The sequence below is a fragment of the Emys orbicularis genome, chromosome 7, assembly GCF_028017835.1.
Source record: "Emys orbicularis isolate rEmyOrb1 chromosome 7, rEmyOrb1.hap1, whole genome shotgun sequence".
NCBI lineage: Eukaryota > Metazoa > Chordata > Testudines > Emydidae > Emys > Emys orbicularis.
The window spans coordinates 23,128,440-23,147,807 of record NC_088689.1 but is presented as its reverse complement, the minus strand read 5'-3'; the positions used below and the strand labels follow the sequence as shown (position 1 = coordinate 23,147,807).

The 19,368-nt window shown below is 42.7% G+C and overlaps 1 protein-coding gene across 1 annotated transcript in view; it reads right to left on the bottom strand.

Moving 5' to 3' along the window:
- DOCK1 (dedicator of cytokinesis 1) overlaps positions 1-18,392 on the bottom strand; it is a 558,093-nt gene extending 539,701 nt beyond the window's left edge. Inside the window, exon 1 of the mRNA XM_065408426.1 lies at positions 18,284-18,392. Coding sequence (XP_065264498.1) covers positions 18,284-18,329 — 46 coding nt within the window. The 5' untranslated portion in view covers positions 18,330-18,392. The remainder of the gene's footprint in view (positions 1-18,283) is intronic.
- Positions 18,393-19,368: the final 976 nt, after the last annotated feature.

Sequence of the window (19,368 nt, the reverse complement as noted above, 5' to 3'; positions counted from 1 at the left end):
ATAGCACAGCATAGTCACAATGCAATTATTTACATTGCAGGACAACCTCAATGAGATCTGCAATCACCACCAAAATGAAACTACACAAGAATGACTTGGATAAGGAGAAATAGGTGATGTAGTCCCCTTAGAATTACACTGGTCTACAATTTTTGAGAAGTCGTCTGCTTCAGAGATAAAATGTGCTATTTATTATGTATTTTGATGTGCTGAATTCAAATATGACAATTAAAACAACTGATTGGCTACTGTTTCTAAGATATTTAAGTTTTTACATTTTATGTCTATGTATATTGTGTAGATAGAGTTTTAATCAGAAATTGTAAACCTAGGTCTTTTCATGTGTTTATGGTTGCTTTACTTGATAATATTTCACCTGTCCTGTTTATGTAACACTTTAAAAATCAGCAAAAGGGTTATATAAATAAAATTTATTATGAAACAAAAGGCAAAAAACTATTATGTACATAGTTTAGTCCTATTCAGTGTCTCCTCGGCGCTTCTTGGCTTGTCTCTTGTATTCATTAAATGGAGCATCTCTTGTCACTGTCCAGCAATAGTCTGCAAGCATTGATGGGCTCCATTTGCCCTGATAGCGTTTCTCCATTGTTGCAATGTCCTGGTGAAATCGCTCGCCGTGCTCGTCGCTCACTGCTCCGCAGTTCGGTGGAAAAAATCTAGATGAGAGTGCAAAAAATGTATCTTTAGTGACATGTTGCAACCAAGGCTTTTGTATGCCTTGAGGAGGTTTTCCACCAACAACCTGTAGTTGTCTGCCTTGTTGTTTCCGAGAAAATTTATTGCCACTAACTGGAAGGCTTTCCAGGCCGTCTTTTCCTTGCCACGCAGTGCATGGTCAAATGCATCATCTCGAAGAAGTTCACGAATCTGAGGACCAACAAAGACACCTTCCTTTATCTTAGCTTCACTTAACCTTGGAAATTTTCCACGGAGGTACTTGAAAGCTGCTTGTGTTTTGTCAATGGCCTTGACAAACATCTTCATCAGACCCAGCTTGATGTGTAAGGGTGGTAACAAAATCTTCCTTGATTCAACAAGTGGTGGATGCTGAACACTTTTCCTCCCAGGCTCCAATGACTGTCGGAGTGGCCAATCTTTCTTGATGTAGTGGGAATCTCTTGCACGACTATCCCATTCGCAGAGAAAACAGCAGTACTTTGTGTATCCAGTCTGCAGACCAAGCAAGAGAGCAACAACCTTCAAATGGCCACAAAGCTGCCACTGATGTTGGTCATAGTTTATGCACCTCAAAAGTTGTTTCATGTTGTCATAGGTTTCCTTGATATGGACTGCATGACCAACTGGAATTGATGGCAAACCATTGCCATTATGCAGTAAAACAGCTTTAAGACTCGTCTTCGATGAATCAATGAACAGTCTCCACTCATCTGGATCGTGAACGATGTTGAGGGCTGCCATCACACCATCGATGTTGTTGCAGGCTACAAGATCATCTTCCATGAAGAAGAATGGGACAAGATCCTTTTGACGGTCACGGAACATGGAAACCCTAACATCACCTGCCAGGAGATTCCACTGCTGTAGTCTGGAGCCCAACAGCTCTGCCTTACTCTTGGGTAGTTCCAAATCCCTGACAAGGTCATTCAGTTCACCTTGTGTTATGAGGTGTGGTTCAGAGGAGGAGGATGGGAGAAAATGTGGGTCCTGTGACATTTATGGTTCAGGACCAGAAGTTTCATCCTCTTCCTCTTCCTCGTCTGACTCAAGTGAGAATGATTCTGGTGCATCAGGAACCAGCAGTCCTTCTCCGTGGGGTACTGGCCGTATAGCTGATGGAATATTTGGATAATGCACAGTCCACTTTTTCCTTCTTTGACACACCTTTCCCAACTGGAGGCACCATGCAGAAGTAACAATTGCTGGTATGATCTGTTGGCTCTCTCCAAATCATTGGCACTGCAAAAGGCATAGATTTCCTTTTCCTGTTCAACCACTGACGAAGATTTGTTGCACAAGTGTTGCAGCATATGTTTGGGGCCTACCTCTTGTCCTGATCTCCAATTTTGCAGCCAAAATAAAGGTGATAGGCTTTCTTAACCATAGTGGTTATACTGCGCTTTTGTGATGCAAAAGTCACTTCACCACAAACATAGCAGAAGTTATCTGCACTGTTCACACAAGTACGAGGCATCTCTGCTCACTTTGGCTAAACAGAAATGTGTCCCTTTGCAAAATCAAACACTGACAAATAAGAGAGCACGACACTGTATGATTTCTAGAGCTGATCTAGGGCAATTTGTTCAGCAGAGTGATGTAAGCTTCGTTATGATTGCATCATCCATGACTTCTAGGAATAACATGATGCAATTCGTATCATGTATGACGCAATACCAGCTTCAGATTGCATCATTCATTGTTTTGCCTAAAAAGCAAGTACTGTCCAAACCCAGTCATAGATTTATTCATAGATCCAGTCAAAGATGTATTTTAGTCATTTCTGGTTTAAATTGAGATCCCTTCCCTTTATAACTCACTTATCCTCCGCCATTCCCAAGTCAAGGGTCGTATATACTGACCCAATAGCATATCTTGAAAACTAGAGCCAATCAACAATTTTAAGCATCATTTTCGTTCTCAGTGACCCAGAATTAGTAAAGTTTGATTACATTTATTTCAGAAGCATTTTGGCTGTAGAGCAGTGTTATCGGATCATGATTTATTAGCCTCAGGAGCCTCTAGCACAAGGCTGGCACAAGAAAGGTGAATGGTCAAGACCTCTCTAAGCTCTCAATACTGGAGCTAAGTAGCCAAAACATTTTGATTAAGAAATTAGCACTATACAAATTGATATGACACATTAAATGGATTAAAACTGGCTAGTTAATAGATCTCAGAATGTAGTTGTTAATGGGGAATCATCAGTGAGCAGGGGTGATTTTAGGAGTATTCCATATGGATCAGTTCTCAGCTCAATGCTACTCAGTAATTTTATCAATGACCGGTAAAAAAAAAATTGTATCATATATAACACCATTGATCAAGTTTGCATATAGCACAAAGGTTGGCAGGTGGTAAACAATATTGAGGGCAATTTACTGAGAGAGAGAGAGAGAGAGATCTGGACTGCTTAGTAAGCTGGGCATAATCAATCATGTGTTTTTATACATTTAGGAACAAAGAGTGTTGGCAAATAATTCATATTTTCAGCTTGTGATATCCAGGGGCGGCTCTATGGTTTTTTGCCACCCCAAGCACGGCAGTCAGGCAGCATTCGACGGCATGCCTGCTGGAGGTCCGCTGCTCACGCGGATTCGGCGGCGTTTCTGCGGGTGATCTGCCAGTCCCGCGCCTTCTCCGTACCCGCCGCCGAATTGCCGCCGAAGCCGTGGGACTGGCAGACCTCCCGCAGGCATGCCGCCGAAGGCTGCCTCACTGCCGCCCTCACGGCAACCGGCACGCCGCCCCCTGCGGCTTGCCGCCCAGGCATGCACTTGCTGTACTGGTGCCTGGTGATACCTTAACCTTCCAGTCACATGTTGCCAATAAGATTGTAGTTCTATAATGGGCCCCCAGAGCAAGTAAAGTACTAAAGAAAACAACCATTTTCAGACATTGAAAACAGGACTCCCGTCAGAACATATAGGTTAAAGTATAAAATCAATAATACAATTAATATCTTCAGGACAGTACATTTCTATATATTTCTTTTACTGTCTTTAGAGAAGAAAAAAGTTGATAAATTCTACAGCTGAAAATGCTGATATCGGCTATTGTCTACACAATGCTCAGTAATGCAATATAGGATTTCTTTCACTGGATAGAAAAAAGGTGTGTTTAAGAATTAATTATACTCTTCAAACTTTTTAAGTTCTGCATTGATATAATTATTACTGGAACATTTTTTACATCTAATTACACAAGTGAACAGACATCCTATTATAGGAAAATCAAACTGTCCTCGTAACTAAACAACTCTATCATGAACTTTAAGTAATTCTAAAATAATTTGCAAGTCTTATCAGAGGACTAGCAATTCAATGGGAATGAAATTCTGCATTAATTCTGGCAAAAGGCGCCTGTCTAACATTACACAAAGTATCGCTGCAAAACTGTAAACTGTACAGACAGAATAAATAAAAATAACTAAATTAATTTTACCTACCTAAATTTTAACTTCTCCCATGTGGGAACCTAATGCGCCATCAGCCTAGTACAGATGGTCTTTCTGCAATTTAGAAAAGTAATGGCAGGAAATCTGAAGCCCCTCTTTAGCAGACTCTTGATCTTTCGGTCTACAAAATCCTTAAGGCCTCTGCTCTATCCATTCAGTTTAGGATCTACCTGTACTGGAAGCAATCCTGGCCAAGATGAAGAAAGAAGAGTCAGTCTTGGGGATGGAAAAGAACGGAGGGGTTTATTTGCACCTGGTATAGCTTTTGAATGACTGTGCTAATGGACCCCTTCTTCTGGGGTCAAATCCACCATTGTCTCCAGAAATTCTAGCATAATGAGGACTGGTTGCCTTTCTTCCTTTGTTTAATCTTGAGAAGGTCTTGAGTTAAGGACAGCCACGAAGAAGAGTTCTGGCAATAGTAAGTAAGATCTGCCAACTCATCAACCTTATCTTTTAGGCCTCTGCTGATGTCTTGGAAAAAGAGTTGTAGATGCTGATCAACTCTTCAAATGAGGAAGGCTGTTGGACCTCTCTGCTCCTAATAGGTCTTCATTTCTTATGATAAGTTCTGGGTGGGAACCAAGAAGATTTTGAGGAGACTGAGTGCTATTCAGGAAACTTGAGGGACCCAGGACAACTTGCAACCACCAGACCAGGGGCCACTATGACCCTATGGCAGGAGACAGGGGGAGAGAAGAGGAATGAGTTCAGTCTGGATCTCCTCTGAGGACTTAGGCCCTGAAGCTGGGCCAAAACAGGTGGGTGGAGCAGGGTCTTCAGAGTCAAAAGGCTGCTTACATGTAAAGTCACTGGGAGTTTCAAGCCAGGTGAAAGGCAGTGCTGCCACTAAAGACAGAATGCCTGGCTGATCCCGTAGAAGAGCAATCAGGAGCAGAAGGGACTGAGAACCAGAAGATGTCTGAGCATCCAAAACTTCCTCCCTCCCCAATATGTAGGACACATGGATCCAGCTACAGTAGAAGTCTAGAGAGAGTTGAGAGAAAAGTACCGTCCTGAGCATTTCCTTTCCTTTTAACTGGCCTGTTGCATTATCTTGTAGCTAAGCTCAGTTTCATTTGAAAGGAGCTAAATTGAAAGTTGCGAATACCCACAAATCCAGGCCCTGCTTTAAACTGTCCGAAAAGCTCCTCAGACATCTGTGACCACTGCTGTTGCTCTGTGGGGGAGGGAGGCTAGGTGCTTGGAGCTCAGTGGCCGTGCAGGACCCTTTCATTGGAGCATTTGGTCCCAACAGTGCTAAAACAGAGAATTCCTAAGTTCCCTTGAAATCCTATAGAATGACCCTCTCACTAGCAGTACTGCTGCTAAGCTGGAGAAGAAAAGGCAAAAACGTCTTTCTTGAAATGAGGATCCATGAACAAAGCCCTGAAAAAGGAAAAAGAAGACTGTCTTGCATAGGTGCAGATTACTGAGCGTCATGTGGCTATAACACAAGTGTGCTAGCTGACAATCAACCTTTTAAAAATATGGTCAGGAGAATTTTTCCCCCTCTACTTCTGAGGCATGGAACAAAAGCAAAGGACTACTGGAGCTGATGGTATCCATTAGGGATGCAAAAGGTTAACCAATTAACTAGTAAGCATTAGGCTTACCATTAACCGACCTTAACCATTACCTCAGCAGCCCCACACCAGGCCAGCTGGCTGGAGCAGCCCCGGCCACCCCAGCAGGACCCCAGCCCCAGCAGAGCCCAGCCCCCCACTGCCCCGCAGCAGGCCAGCTAGCGGGACCCCAGCCCCCTGCTGCCCCGCACCAGGCCGGCCAAATGGACCCCAGCCCCCGGCTGTTCCGCACCAGACCGGCCAGAGGGACCTCAGTTAACAATTAACCAGTTAAACAATATTTTTAATCATTTAACCGTTTAACTTTTTAAACCAATATTTACGTACCTAGTACCCATAATGGAAAAGGTCTCTTCAGCATGAACCAGGACAGAGTGTTTTTAAACCAAAATAATTTTAATAATTGATTTAAATCTTTTTTTAAAATCACACTGAGGCTTTGTAAAATTAATTTGAAAATTTCTGCTACTGCAACTTTAAATTAAAGTTTATAATGAATTAAATTGTAAATACTGTTTTTAAGTGCAACTACTAGTATTAGATATTATACCAGTTTTTACAAAACTGCTATAGGCAAAAAATAAAATATTGAAAATTCAGGCCCTAATTCTGCAAACACTCAAGCAGATATATAACTTTAAGCACATAAGCATGTTCTTGAAGTTGAGCAAGCACTACTGCATCACAGGCTCACATGATATTTTTTATTAAAAAAAAATCTTAGGCCTTGTCTTCATTAAGAAAAAAGGTATGTTCTTAACTCAAGGTAAAATCCTAAGGAAGACAAGGAAGTTTAAAAGTTTTCAAATATTGAAGAGTAGATCAACTTGCTAACTCACATGAAAATTAGAAACTGCCTTGTCATCCCTAGATTTTTACCTTGAGTTAGCTAACTCAGGTTGAAAACGCACCTTTTTTTCTAGTGAAAACACAGGCAATGAGCATAAGTCCCAGTGACTGCAAACACCAATGGAGGAGTATAGCTTGGCTCAAGTACACCTCTACCCCGATATAACGCGACCCGATATAACACAAATTCTGATATAACGTGGTAAAGCAGTGCTCCGGGGGGACAGGGCTGCACACTCCGGCGGATCAAAGCAAGTTCGATATAACGCGGTTTCACCTATAACGCAGTTTCACCTATAACGCGGTAAGATTTTTTGGCTCCCGAGGACAGCGTTATATCGAGATAGAGGTGTACTTAATCATTCTTGACTTGTAGAAGTTCAAATGTTGAAAATGGTGTTGGTCACAAATATGGCACACACTATTTGCTTTTCAATTTTGTGTGTTTTGTTCTCACAGAAAGGATGTTAATGAGAGCCTGGACTTGCTTTTTTTCCAGCACAAATAAGCATTCTAAATGTGAAAATTCTTGATTAAAAAAAAAACGAACTGTAAAATCTGAAATTCTACTAACAATTGCGAAACTTAAAAAACAAATATAAAACATCCACTTCAGCTATTTAAGACTATAAAATGGGGATAAAGTAAAGAACTAGCAATATGGAAATAAAAATGCAATTTAAATAGGAAAAAAAAAATTCTTAAGTCATGACTTTTATCTACCGTGATATGAAGTGCTTTACATGTCAAATAATTACACCACGAAAACAAGCCACACTCTGGAATGGGGTCAGATTTGACAGGGGAATGGTCAGCATTGTAAGTTGCCTGCATAGGACTGTATTTCCTATATTCAGAGAAACCAGTTGACACTGTCACCCCAAGACCAAACAGAATCCTCCATAGAAGCCCCAGGAAAGAAACACACAATGTAGTTCAACCACCAAGAAAGCTTTTTATGCAGAGGCTAATTTAATAGATATTTTAAAACATTCCTCAAAACTCTCTCAAACATATCAGGTCTAACTCCATCTAAGAGACACTCGAATAAGTTTGTATACTATAATAATGTGGAGGACATACATAATTGACACCTTGGCACCGGAGAATCAGAAGCTATTGCTATTAATATTTATGAAAAATATATCACTGTATTACAATGGAAATTCCCCTCTCTCAGCGCTCAGGGACACCAGACACCAATCAAAATATCAGAAGAAATCAGATTGCTTCCTTTAAAATGCCAGTCACATCTTTTATGAAACTAAGTTTGTAAGTACATTTGCCTTTTTTGTTTCTCTTTTTTAATTTAAGGGTGATTTATACTATAACCATAGACTAACTCCTGAGAGGGGCTGAGCACTCCCCTTCAATGTGATTCACAAGAGCTCAGCTCCTTTCATGACTCGTCCCAAGCAGAGGAAATTCTGAAATTTAATCATGATCACCTGATCCATAACACACTTTCATCAACGGAAAGATCCTCATTGGCTTCAAGAGGCTTGGAAGAGGCCTTATTTACTTGTTGAAATGTATTGCACAATTTTGCATAAAGCTATCAGGAATTAAACTATCAGTACTTTTCCCTACTGCAGTCTCACAAAATAATTACATATATGAAAGGACTTAAAAAAAATATTTTTATTATTATTATTTAAACAGATAAACAGGTTTAAACTAATATCACAAGCCACATTTACAATAATTATTTTAAAAATTTCTCTGGGAGCACCTCTTAAGATACACATCTCATTTTCATGAGAGTCCCAAGAGAACAGCAGTAATGCAATGTTGCTTTAGCACAGCACAAACAATAAAAAGCAGGCCACTCAAGATAATCTAACAGAAAGCACAGTGAGCAGTTGCAATTTCAATAAGCTATTTAAACCAGGAAACTCCAAATTAAGCCTGGAACAATGTCCTTGACTCACCTCAGACATTACTAGCACACACAGAAACAGTAGCATGAGAAGGAAAATATCAGCCTTAAGATACCTAGGCTTCTATCCATATTGCATCTTTAACACTGAACACTTCATGTGTATTTTAATATCTTTCATGGCTTTTGGCCAGGTTCCCCACCAGCAGAAGTTTAACTATCCTATATGACCTGTCAGAGAACTAACCTTCATTTCTGGGAGGAGGGATTCACTGTAATACATTATGAACCTTTCCCTCTTGGCGTATTTCTCAGAAACCATGAATGCAAAATCAACAGCTCTACGCCTCAAAACTATGAGGAGAGTCCCCATATGCTGCCAGTCAAAGCCCTCCATATACTATCATAGTGTCAGTCAGAGCCCCAAACCTTATACTAACAATCTTTCTCCTTCGGTCTCTAATGGGAAGGTTTGACTCAGTAAAGTGAGCTGGACTGCAGAGGTTCCCAAGCTTTTGGAGAGCCCTGCTTTGTCAGCACCCACTCCCATGCCTTCTCCTTATACCTATTTTGTAGGACTAATGCAAATACCCAACCATTCTCCCAGTTGCCAAAAGCTTATGTATTGTGACCAAAGTAGGCAATTAAAACCTTTTGATCACTCGTACGATCAACTGCCTCATAGTTAGCTCCCTCCCTGTTACTAAAATGTTCCCACATACTCCTCACGACACACATCCCTGACCCAGTCAGCTGCTACAATTTACCACCCCTGAAATCTGCCTGAGGCCCATATTGTCTTACTTCCTGCTGAACCTTGTAAAACCTAAGACCAGGCTCCTCAGCAAGTTTAACAAGATGTCACCAGTGACTGGCAACTTGAAGAGATGCTCAAATCAAGAGGTTTGCAGGAAGTTGCACTTGTGCCTTTTATTGGATAAAATGAGACCTAGTCATGTATGTGTGCAAGACATAAGCCAATATGCTGTTCAGAGCGAACAGCTAGTATCCCTTACCTCAAGTAGAAGCAATGCCCTGTATTTATAGGGCCAAAGATAGAGTTCTTTTACCAATGTCATATAAACATGGTATAGCAGAGAAGGCTAGTGCTTGTACACAGACTTAGATCAAAAATACCATGCCAAGAAAATGATTTGGCATAATTTATTAGTCCAACAATTTCAGAGCTAATGGATACCACCTGATGAAACCCTACCTAGCTATAGGGTGTCCAGACAGCAAATGTGAAAAATCGGGACAGGGGGTGGTGGGTAATAGACGCCTATATAAGAAAAAGACCCAAAAATCGGGACTGTCCCTATAAAATCGGGACATCTGGTCACCCTACCTAGCTAGATGCTCACACCAGTATTTGGAATATGGCTTGCCACAGTCAGAGAACCTTCCTTCACCATCTTCTTGCTCCTTGAATTTATGAAAATGGCCAATTTATCCAAAGCCAAGAGCAGAGCAATAAGGGTGAGATTTTATGGAACCACAGCAGACAACAGCAGCAGAACTATCCATGCCTTTAAACTGTTAGCCATTCAGAGCAGCATGCCAAAGAACAACCAGAGACATGAAAGGTAGTGCAGTTTGAAGGTACAGACGCTCCCCGACTTATGCATAAGTAAGTCGGAAACGTATACCCGACCACTACGCCAAACAAAAACAAAAACCCTATTTCTAGCTTACGGAACTTTTTCCATAAGTGCAGATTTGCGTAAGTCGGGTTTGCATAACCAGGGGTGTGTGTCTATAGGCACAGGATTGGGAGGTAAGAGGCCCTGTGCCTTGATCAAGATACTTCGTCTTTCCACCTGTTTTCCCCATTTGTAAAATGGAGATAATGATCCACCCATCTCAGTATTGTCAGGTTTGAATATCTGCAGGGCCATCCCAGGTGTTTTGTGGTCCACAGCAGAAAATGTTTTCAGTTCCCCCTGACAAACCCCCAAAAGCACACACAAAAATTAAACATGAGGATTTGGCACTCCCAAATGAAGGCATCTAGGATAGCTGCCCTGCTCATCAGCCCCTAACACCAGCCCTGAATATCTGTACAGTGCTTTGAACACACACAACCACTGTACAAATTCTAAACATTACATTTACCCATGGCTAAGGCAAAATAAATCACCAGCATGACTGGCACTGTCTCTGGACCTTATCCCAGTTTAAAGTCCAGCCGGAAAGGGTCCAGAATATTAGAAGAGGTCCGGTGTATTTGGAGAGTCTCTTCACTAGCTTTTCTATGAAGTATAAATTGGGACCATAATGATATGTCCACACAGCACACTACCTCTGAGCTTTGACTCAGATTTAAGACCAACCCCTAGCCCTCATTCATACACACAGAAATTGGCCTTACTCAAGCCAGGAACCCCTCTGGACTCAGGCCCGTGGACCATGCTAGGGGGACGCATCAGAATCCAAGTCCCACCATGATGGCATTTTGCACTGTGGGTGCAACTCCAGTCTGAGTCACACCCAAATCTGGTGGAGAGTCCACCAATGCTATCCCATAATCCCCTGGGGCTGTTTCTCCCAGTCCTTCCATCTAGATACTTTCCACTTACTTTCCAGGAACCAGAAGGTACCTCTTCGTTCAAATACAGCTGCTTGACATTTAACCCTTCATTTCTACGTGGTCTGCTCAACTGGAAACACTGGCCAGTACTAACAAGTTATCCAGCATCAAGCACATGGCTAAATGGCCAGAGGAATGCAACCAGATTCAAATTAGCCACTGGTGCGAGGCGTCCAAGATGTTTGACTTTAGCAAGAACAGAAGAAATAATCCTATCTACAAAGCTATATCCGAGCGGCTGAAAGGAATGGGGATCAAGCAGACAGCAGAGCTAAGCAGAGAGTGAATAAAGAGGCTGAAGACAGACTACTGCAAATTCAAAGACTAACGGCACCTCTGAGAACTCCCCATCTTACTGCCTTCTTTATGAGGAATTCGACCAGGTACTGTAACTCGTAGCAAGCACTGAGCCCACAGTAGTGCACAGCAATCGGATGACCAGAGATGGCACATGTAAAATGCACCAAAAAGGCTAAGGAAAATAGAGGGACAAAGGACACCTAGAAATAGTTTGCCATGTCATCTATTTATATGCATCTTTTACTGATTGGCATTGAGTTTGGTTATTGTGTTGTATGTTTTGATGTCAGCTGGCCTGCTTTTCACATTGCTATGTAAATACATGTGTAAAATAAAGTGTTGAATTTGCATACAAGACTACAATAAGCAAGTTTTATTATATGTAATGTTAAAAGTGGCACAAACTTTAACAAATATCAGCCCATTCTCAAGAAATTTCATAATAAAAGTTTTAAAACTGTTATCACAGTAATCCATAAACTGTAAATTTAAGTACATGGCCAATATTTACAAAATGCATAGCATCTCTTTGCATTTCATGAAAGTGTTTACAAAATTCATAATACATAATACCAATATGTTTTAAAAAAACCCAAAGCTACCTCACAACCATACACAGCGCAACTTCAAATATCATTTCATTCCCCCTCAGGCATGGGACTGCACAAACCCATTATGCGGGCACATAAAGCATCCCTGATTTCTGTTAAGTGTCTGGATCCAGCACCATTCATGACAAGTGCATTGTTTGGCTGCGTTTACTGATTCAGAAATCCAGCAATATCTTGAGTCCACGCCTGGCAAAAAGGTTCACTCTTCTCCTTACAGACATCGTGCAGAACACAGCAGGACACAGTAATGCAGACTGCATTGACAACATGGTTTCCAAATGGCTCTGAAGGAAGCATCAACAGGATTTCAATCTGCCAAATGCACATTCTACCATCATCCTACAGCCACTGAGTGAGTAGATGAACCTTCTTTCGCTAGGTCCTCTGAAATCAGGGTACAGTTTCATAAGTCATGGATGGCAGCAGGGAACAAGAAGGGTTCCCTATAACAGTGGGGACAGTGAGTCCATTTATAACAATGCCATTTGGTGGGAATAATATTCCTGCTTTCCCATAATACTAAAGTCCTGATCTCTGGAACACCCTGGCATCATGTTCCTTACCAGTGTAGCCCACATTAGTGTCCATGAATCTGCCCCTGTGATCAACCAGGCCCTGCATGTTGGAGCCCTTTGCAGTTTATGTACTCATGTGCTCCTTGCAGTGAGCACACTATAGGTGCAGGAGTCCCATCAATGGCCCTGGCCCAGTTTGCAACGCCTGTTCTCTCAAAGCCAGCAATTATTTCAAGAACATTATAATGCCCACTACCTTTGGGTACATAGAATCCTGATCACAAACCTCTGCCACAACAAGCCCCTGCCACAACAAGCCCCACAATTGATTTGCCAATTCCAAACTGGTTAGCCCTGTACCTGCAGCAGATGGTGGTAGTCAGCTTCTATATGGCTACAGTGATCCACTTCTGGACTGGCATGGTCTCCCTCATATAGGTATTGTGGCACTGGAGGGTAGGGACAAACTGAACACAAACCTCCAAGAACATCTGCTTCTTCATGCAAAAGTTCTTGCCATCCCAGATCCACACAGTGATGTGATCCAATCGGTCTGGAGCCCTGCTCTAGAAACACCGGTTCCACCAGGTTGGGATCCATGTTAGTGGCTCCAGCTGCTGGGAGCATGTGGTCACAAAAAGTCTCAGCTGGATATGATGGTTGGTTAAAACCACCCAAAACACTTCTGGTCAACTCCAGCAGGACAGTCAGACAAGTTCTCCCACAACCCAATAAATCAGATGAAGGCACTAAGAAGCCTGGGATACGATAGTATATGCCCAAAGAAGATGAAGTTCTGACTCAGATCTGCGTAGTGCAGCATGGACACACCAGCACGGTTGTGAGGCTCAGGTTTTAACACAGAGTGGATGCTGAAGTGCGGGCTTGGAAACACTGAATCTGCAGGCATGAGTCACACAGACTCAGATTTACTATATTTTGTAGATGTACCCTGAGTCTTCTAAGACAGCTCACCACACTGAGCTCCTCTTCTTGGCATGCATGAGGGTGAGCTCAGACCAGGACAAAAGAGCACAAAAATTACAGTGCCTACATCCAGACTGAAGGAAAGTAAGTGTGTGGTGGACTGTGTAGGTGTGTTTCATGATCATGTCTATCTTATCTGCTATGGTGTTGTCCCAAGTGAAGTCTCTGGACCCCTGTAAACCACTACCACTATTGTGTGCAGAATGCTGTATATCCACCTGGCTGGCCTGCCTATCTGCCTCTCCCTGGCCCCGCAGAGTTTGCTGTCTTTCAGTAGTGTTATATGTATACATCTTTGTGAAATGGTTTGAGATGAGAGCCAAAATATAAAATTAAGATATTACATGTGGGGTGAGAGTGAGGGAAGATAACCTCATTAAACTGTAGGATTACTGATCATAATAGTGGTTTAAATTATGCTGTATTAATCCAGTAATGATGTTCAGTCTGCTAAGAGACAACACGTTCCCCCACGCCCATTCCTGGCCTGACCTCCCCCCACCTCCATGAAGTGCTGTATTCCTGCAGGAAATGAAGCTGAGTCACACTTACAACTGCATTCTGTGATAATATTTATAAACTGCATTATAACGCCTTTCATTTAGAGGGAGCAATTTTAGTCTGTACGTGCATGGGATATTCAGGATGGTTTTTAAATCCCACACCAAAAGATTAAGTTAGTAGAGAGGAAACACCATTTCTGGGACATTATTTCCTACTACAGTATCATACTGACACCATTACCCATCAGTACAGATACAGAGAATAAATTATTGAGATACATATCAACATAGCCAGTAAGTTTCTGGAACCTGATATATTAAAAACACTAGTCGCGTACAGAAGCATACAGCTCAAAGGAAAGAAAATACTTTCCAGAGCTCCCATGACTACCACAGAAGTAATAAAAAACAACAACAAAATGTAAGGGGCGTTATTAATCCTACCACTATTGATGGCTACTCCTGCTTAAAGGTAGCACACATATGATAAAGGTGAGAGGGTTAAACATTAATTTAATATACATCACTAAGAGCCAACTGCAGTTGGATTAACAATCCCACGGATGAAGTGATAGATGTTCCTGTTTTACCCTCAAATCATCAGATCATATTGTTCCAGTCAATGTTATTAACACCATTTTCAAAGACAGAGCATGGCAAGTAGTTAGGCTGTTTAAAGGAATTTTTGCTTCTTTGATGGAAAGCGGCAACTGAATTAGAAAACTCAGAACAACTACACTTCATCCATCATTTTCCGCAATAATTCCATCAAGATCTCCCTGATGTCAGAGGCTACACCATATGGGTAGAAATAAAGAACACTCAACTAAGATTAGAAAGGAAAAGGAGAGAGAGAGAGAGAGAGAGAGAGAGGTGAAGAAGCAAAGGGAAGCTGTGAGAAGAAAGATGTTTCAAGACTCTTTTCACATCTTAGATTTTTAATGTACTTAAATTCAGTCAGTCGAGCCACTTTCATCAAAGAAATCTCAGTGGGAACACTTTATTACCAATCTTTTAACTAGCTTTTCCTTGCACATAATTTTGATAAAAAATAAGATGTTCATTTACATCAGATTGATTTTTCCATAAACAGATGCATATTTAAATAGGAAGCTATTTCCTCTCTTTATGAAAATGTTCATTTAAATAGATACACCCATGAATCAAGATTATTTCTTACTGATACAGAATTGATATACACAAACACTTTTTAAAACATTTCAGAAGTTTTAGGTTTCCCAAAAACAATAAATCTGGCAAGACCAGAAGCCTCCTAGTTTAATATACAAAGACATGAAAAACACATGTAACCAAATTGAATATATTAATCATCCTTAGAAGGAAATTCAGTGATGCAGAAAAAAGGATATTCATCCTAAATCTGTTTTGATAGCCAGATTTTAACAGTACAGTGCAGGCAAATGAAAATGTCTATGTTCACTTAGCATCAAATCTAATTTTCCTTCATAGCAACAATACATCTATTTTCAACTCCTACACCCTTGAAATTCATTAAAGAATTTCCATAATGTAGCTAGTGATCACCACTCACAGCTAATGGGGGGGGGGGGAGGGGGAGAGCCCCAGGAAGCTGTTATACCAAATAAAAGCATGAGGTTTTTCTAAGATCTTATATTTAGAACTTAGAAACTTATATTTAGAATTAAGAAACATATAGATACTGCACCATTCTCCTACAGACTCTGAACCTATTTTTAAAGAGATAAAACACTGATTCAACACTAGTACATCAGCTAGTTCCAAAATACTTCTGCCTTTTATAAATATCAAAAGCAGTATTTCAATTTTAATTCAGTGAAGACCAGATCTCTAAAATGTGATAGTTTCCCACAATGGATACCCAGATTTACTTAAAGAACTTAACTTACACCTCTAATCTTTACCCTCTACTACACCGCATCCCCAAAGTAACCAAAATACATTACTTTGGCTCCTGAAAAGCAAGCTCTCCAGATTCTTCATCCAGTTTTTAGCCTCTTGGCAGTGGCCCTAGATCCCAGTATTCCAAAAACCAAGAGATGGAGCTTGTAGTTCAAACTTTAATCCGCTTCCCAAGTAGCCCACTAGATCACTAAACACCTCCATATTTACTAGATTTTACATATACTCAACCATTATGACTTTTCCAGTTAAACAGACAAGCATCTGTCTTTTAAACTTTCAGTTAACTGGATTTCACTATATATCATCAACAACTGAATTAACTGTCTGTGCTTTACAATTAAACTTCCCAACTGCACCTTGGTGATACTGGAGAAGAGACAGACAAACAGGATTACACATTGCTGTACTTGTGAAAGACCTTATATAAAATCCACACTTGAATATACATGAGTAGCTTTACAGCATCCCCTTCATTCATCCCATCATGCCTAAAACAGTTACAGAAGATACAGATGTGAATCTATATACAATGTGATCTGAAATATTTAGATACATTTGAGATGAGTTAATGATCCACTAGTAGCCTTAATTTTTTTATTTCCTTTTTTATTTTCCTTATAATTGAAGTTGTGTGTCTTACTACCTAGATAGTAAATGGAGCGATGTTTTATGTTTAAGGGTCTACTACTAAACCAGGGTCTAACACAAAGACATGTGAAATTTTAAAAGCTATGCACTACCCACAACAAACCCCTAAAGTTCACTATGCTCCTCCCAGTCCCAGAACTTCCTTCTCCATTACGTACAGTGGTTCTTCAATAAAAAGTAAATAAATACCAAAAAAAAAAAAAGGGGTTAGGCACTGAACCAGATGAAATAAAATTCATTTTCACACTTGCAAGCAATGTTTCTAAGAGAATCCACAAATTGAAAAAAAAACTCTCTCACATTAACATTTCCAAATGGAATACCAGATTTTATATTTCCTTCCTCAAGAGAAACTAAGTAAGATATAGTCTGCTCCCCTTCTACTCAGAGCAAATGCTTTTGATGAAATGGTCCACCCTGAAATTCAGGAAGTTTCTGGTTATCTAAACATTCTGCCAAGATACTGACTTTACTATGGAGACTTTTGAATTAAAAGCCAGCTGTAGTTCCTCTCTCTCATTTCAGAGGGACAGAAGATGTGAAGATAGAAATTGAGAAAATATCTAAAATAGTGTTTTCTGCAGAATAGAGTGTCCTTTTCTCCCTCGATCCCCAAACCTTGCTTCTCTTAACGTGGAACAGTAAAGTTAGAGAGCGCTCAGTGCTGTCAAAACGTTCATTTGTGCAGGGCAAGCACTACAATTCATGCACCGAACATTCATGAATGGCCTTCCAAGGGAGAGGAACTGAGTCAAGTAAACACCCTCTAAAATGTCTGGGATCCGTTCTGGAATTTTACATTTTATTCAACCATTACCAGCAGAGAGCTATTTCAATAAATCTGAAATAAACTGTGTAACAATTGTGTCCCATTATACTCATCTAAAATGGAGCAAAAAAAAAGTGACAGGGCAATAACCCTTAACAGCCTTGTTTGCCGTGATCACTGAAATATACTCTCTCCCATGTTTCCAAACCAGGCATTTAAGAAATTCAAAGCAGCAAATCCCTAATACACTGATGACAACACCTGCGCTCACAGGGCAGGAGTCAAAACCCACGGCAATTAGGCTGCCTACATAAAAGAAAAATTGACTCAGTGAACGAGAATTGGCTACAGAGAGGCTCATCCTAGGTCAAAGACGACAAAATCAAAACCAGGCTTGTCCTGGGGAGGGACGGAACTTTAGATATCTTTTTAAAGAGGGTGGTAATAATGCCCAGCCAGCAACTTCACACAGCGCTGTCCCGAGTTGCACCCTACCCAGGCGGCTGGGGGAAAGGGCCCCCCGGGACGTTACTTAGCAGCGAAGTGCCACGGAAGTGCGAGCCAATCCCGCGGGGGGAATGCGATTTCCAATGTGAGTTTCAGAAAGGCAGCAGCAGCGGCGGCTGCTCCCCATTCCCACCCCCGCTACGCAAGGCCTTTGCGGAGGGAATAGGCGCGCCCGCCCGCCCTCCACCTCCTCCCACGAGCTCCGGCGCAGGGCAATCCCATGGGCAGAGCTCGCCCGCCCGCCCGCTCCTCGGAGCTCGCCGCGGCGCAAATGCAGACAATAAGCAGCAGGCAAGGAAATAAAGGGAGAAAAGGCTGCAGCCCCCGGGGAGCAGGAAACGCTCCCGCAGGGGAGTTGTGCGGGGGGGAGCGGGCGCCGACTCTGGGCTTTCCCGGGAAAAGAACAAACTTGTGCAAAGTTTGAGTCAAGCAAATAAAGCGCAACAAGCGGGATCCCGGGGAGCGGAGGAGAGGGCCTCACCCACGCCGTATTTCTCCTCCCTCTTGGTGGGCACCCAGCGAGTCATGGCGCTGGGGGAGGCTCTCCGCCCGACAGGCGCTGGGGAGCCGCGACGGTAGCCGCCGAACCGGGAGGGGATGCGGGGACTCCGCTCCTAAGCCGCCATTTTCCAGCCGCGGGACGGGAAAAGTTTGCTCCTGCGGATGGAAAAGTCATGTGGTGCGGGCGGAGTCAGCACTGGGAGTCCCAGCCCCCCTGCAAGCCTGGCTGGAGCAGCCATTGCCTGCCGGGCGTCCGCCGGCATTGCCCGGCCCGGGTGAGAGCGAGTGTGCGGCTCCCCAAGGGACTGGCAGAATGATCGCCCAGGCCACCACACACCAGCCCGCCACTCCTGCCCCAAGAAACCAGCCCGCCCCTGCCCCAAGAAACCAGCCCGCCACTGCTGCTCCTGCCCCCAGAAACCAGCCCCCCACTGCTGCCCCTGCCCAAACCAGCCTGCCATTGCTGCCCCTGCCCAAATGAACCTGCTCCAAGAAACCAACTTGCTGCCCCTGCCCAAACTACTCTGTCACCAAGAAACCAGAAAAAAGAGAAGCTAGATCTACCTGACTCTTGCCAATTTTTGTCCTTCCCCCGCAATTAGTACCATCAGAAACTAAAAAAGCCTAGCTACTGTACCCCCCAAAAAAATCTTAGTCCCCATTTCACTTGGAGGATGAGCACTGCATGAGCCCACCACAGGCGTGTGCTGGTTCCAGACAAATGGTTCCGGCAATGGGAGCTTCAGGGGAGGTACCCGCAGGCGATCGCAGCACGCGGAGCCCTCTACCCCCAGGCGCCACAGGAACGTTCCAGGAGCGGCGCGGTGCCAGGGCAGGCTGGGACCCTACCTTAGCCTCGCTGCGTGCTGCTGCCACCCCAAAGCCGCTCAAAGTAAATGGCGCCGGGCCAGAGCCCACACCCTGCACCGCACACCCCAACCCCCTGCCCTGAGCCCCCTCCCACACTCCACATCCCCCCTGCCCTGGGCCCCCTCCTGCACCCCACACCCTTTGCCCTGAGCCCCTCCCTGCACACTGCACCCCCTCCCACACACCACACTCCCT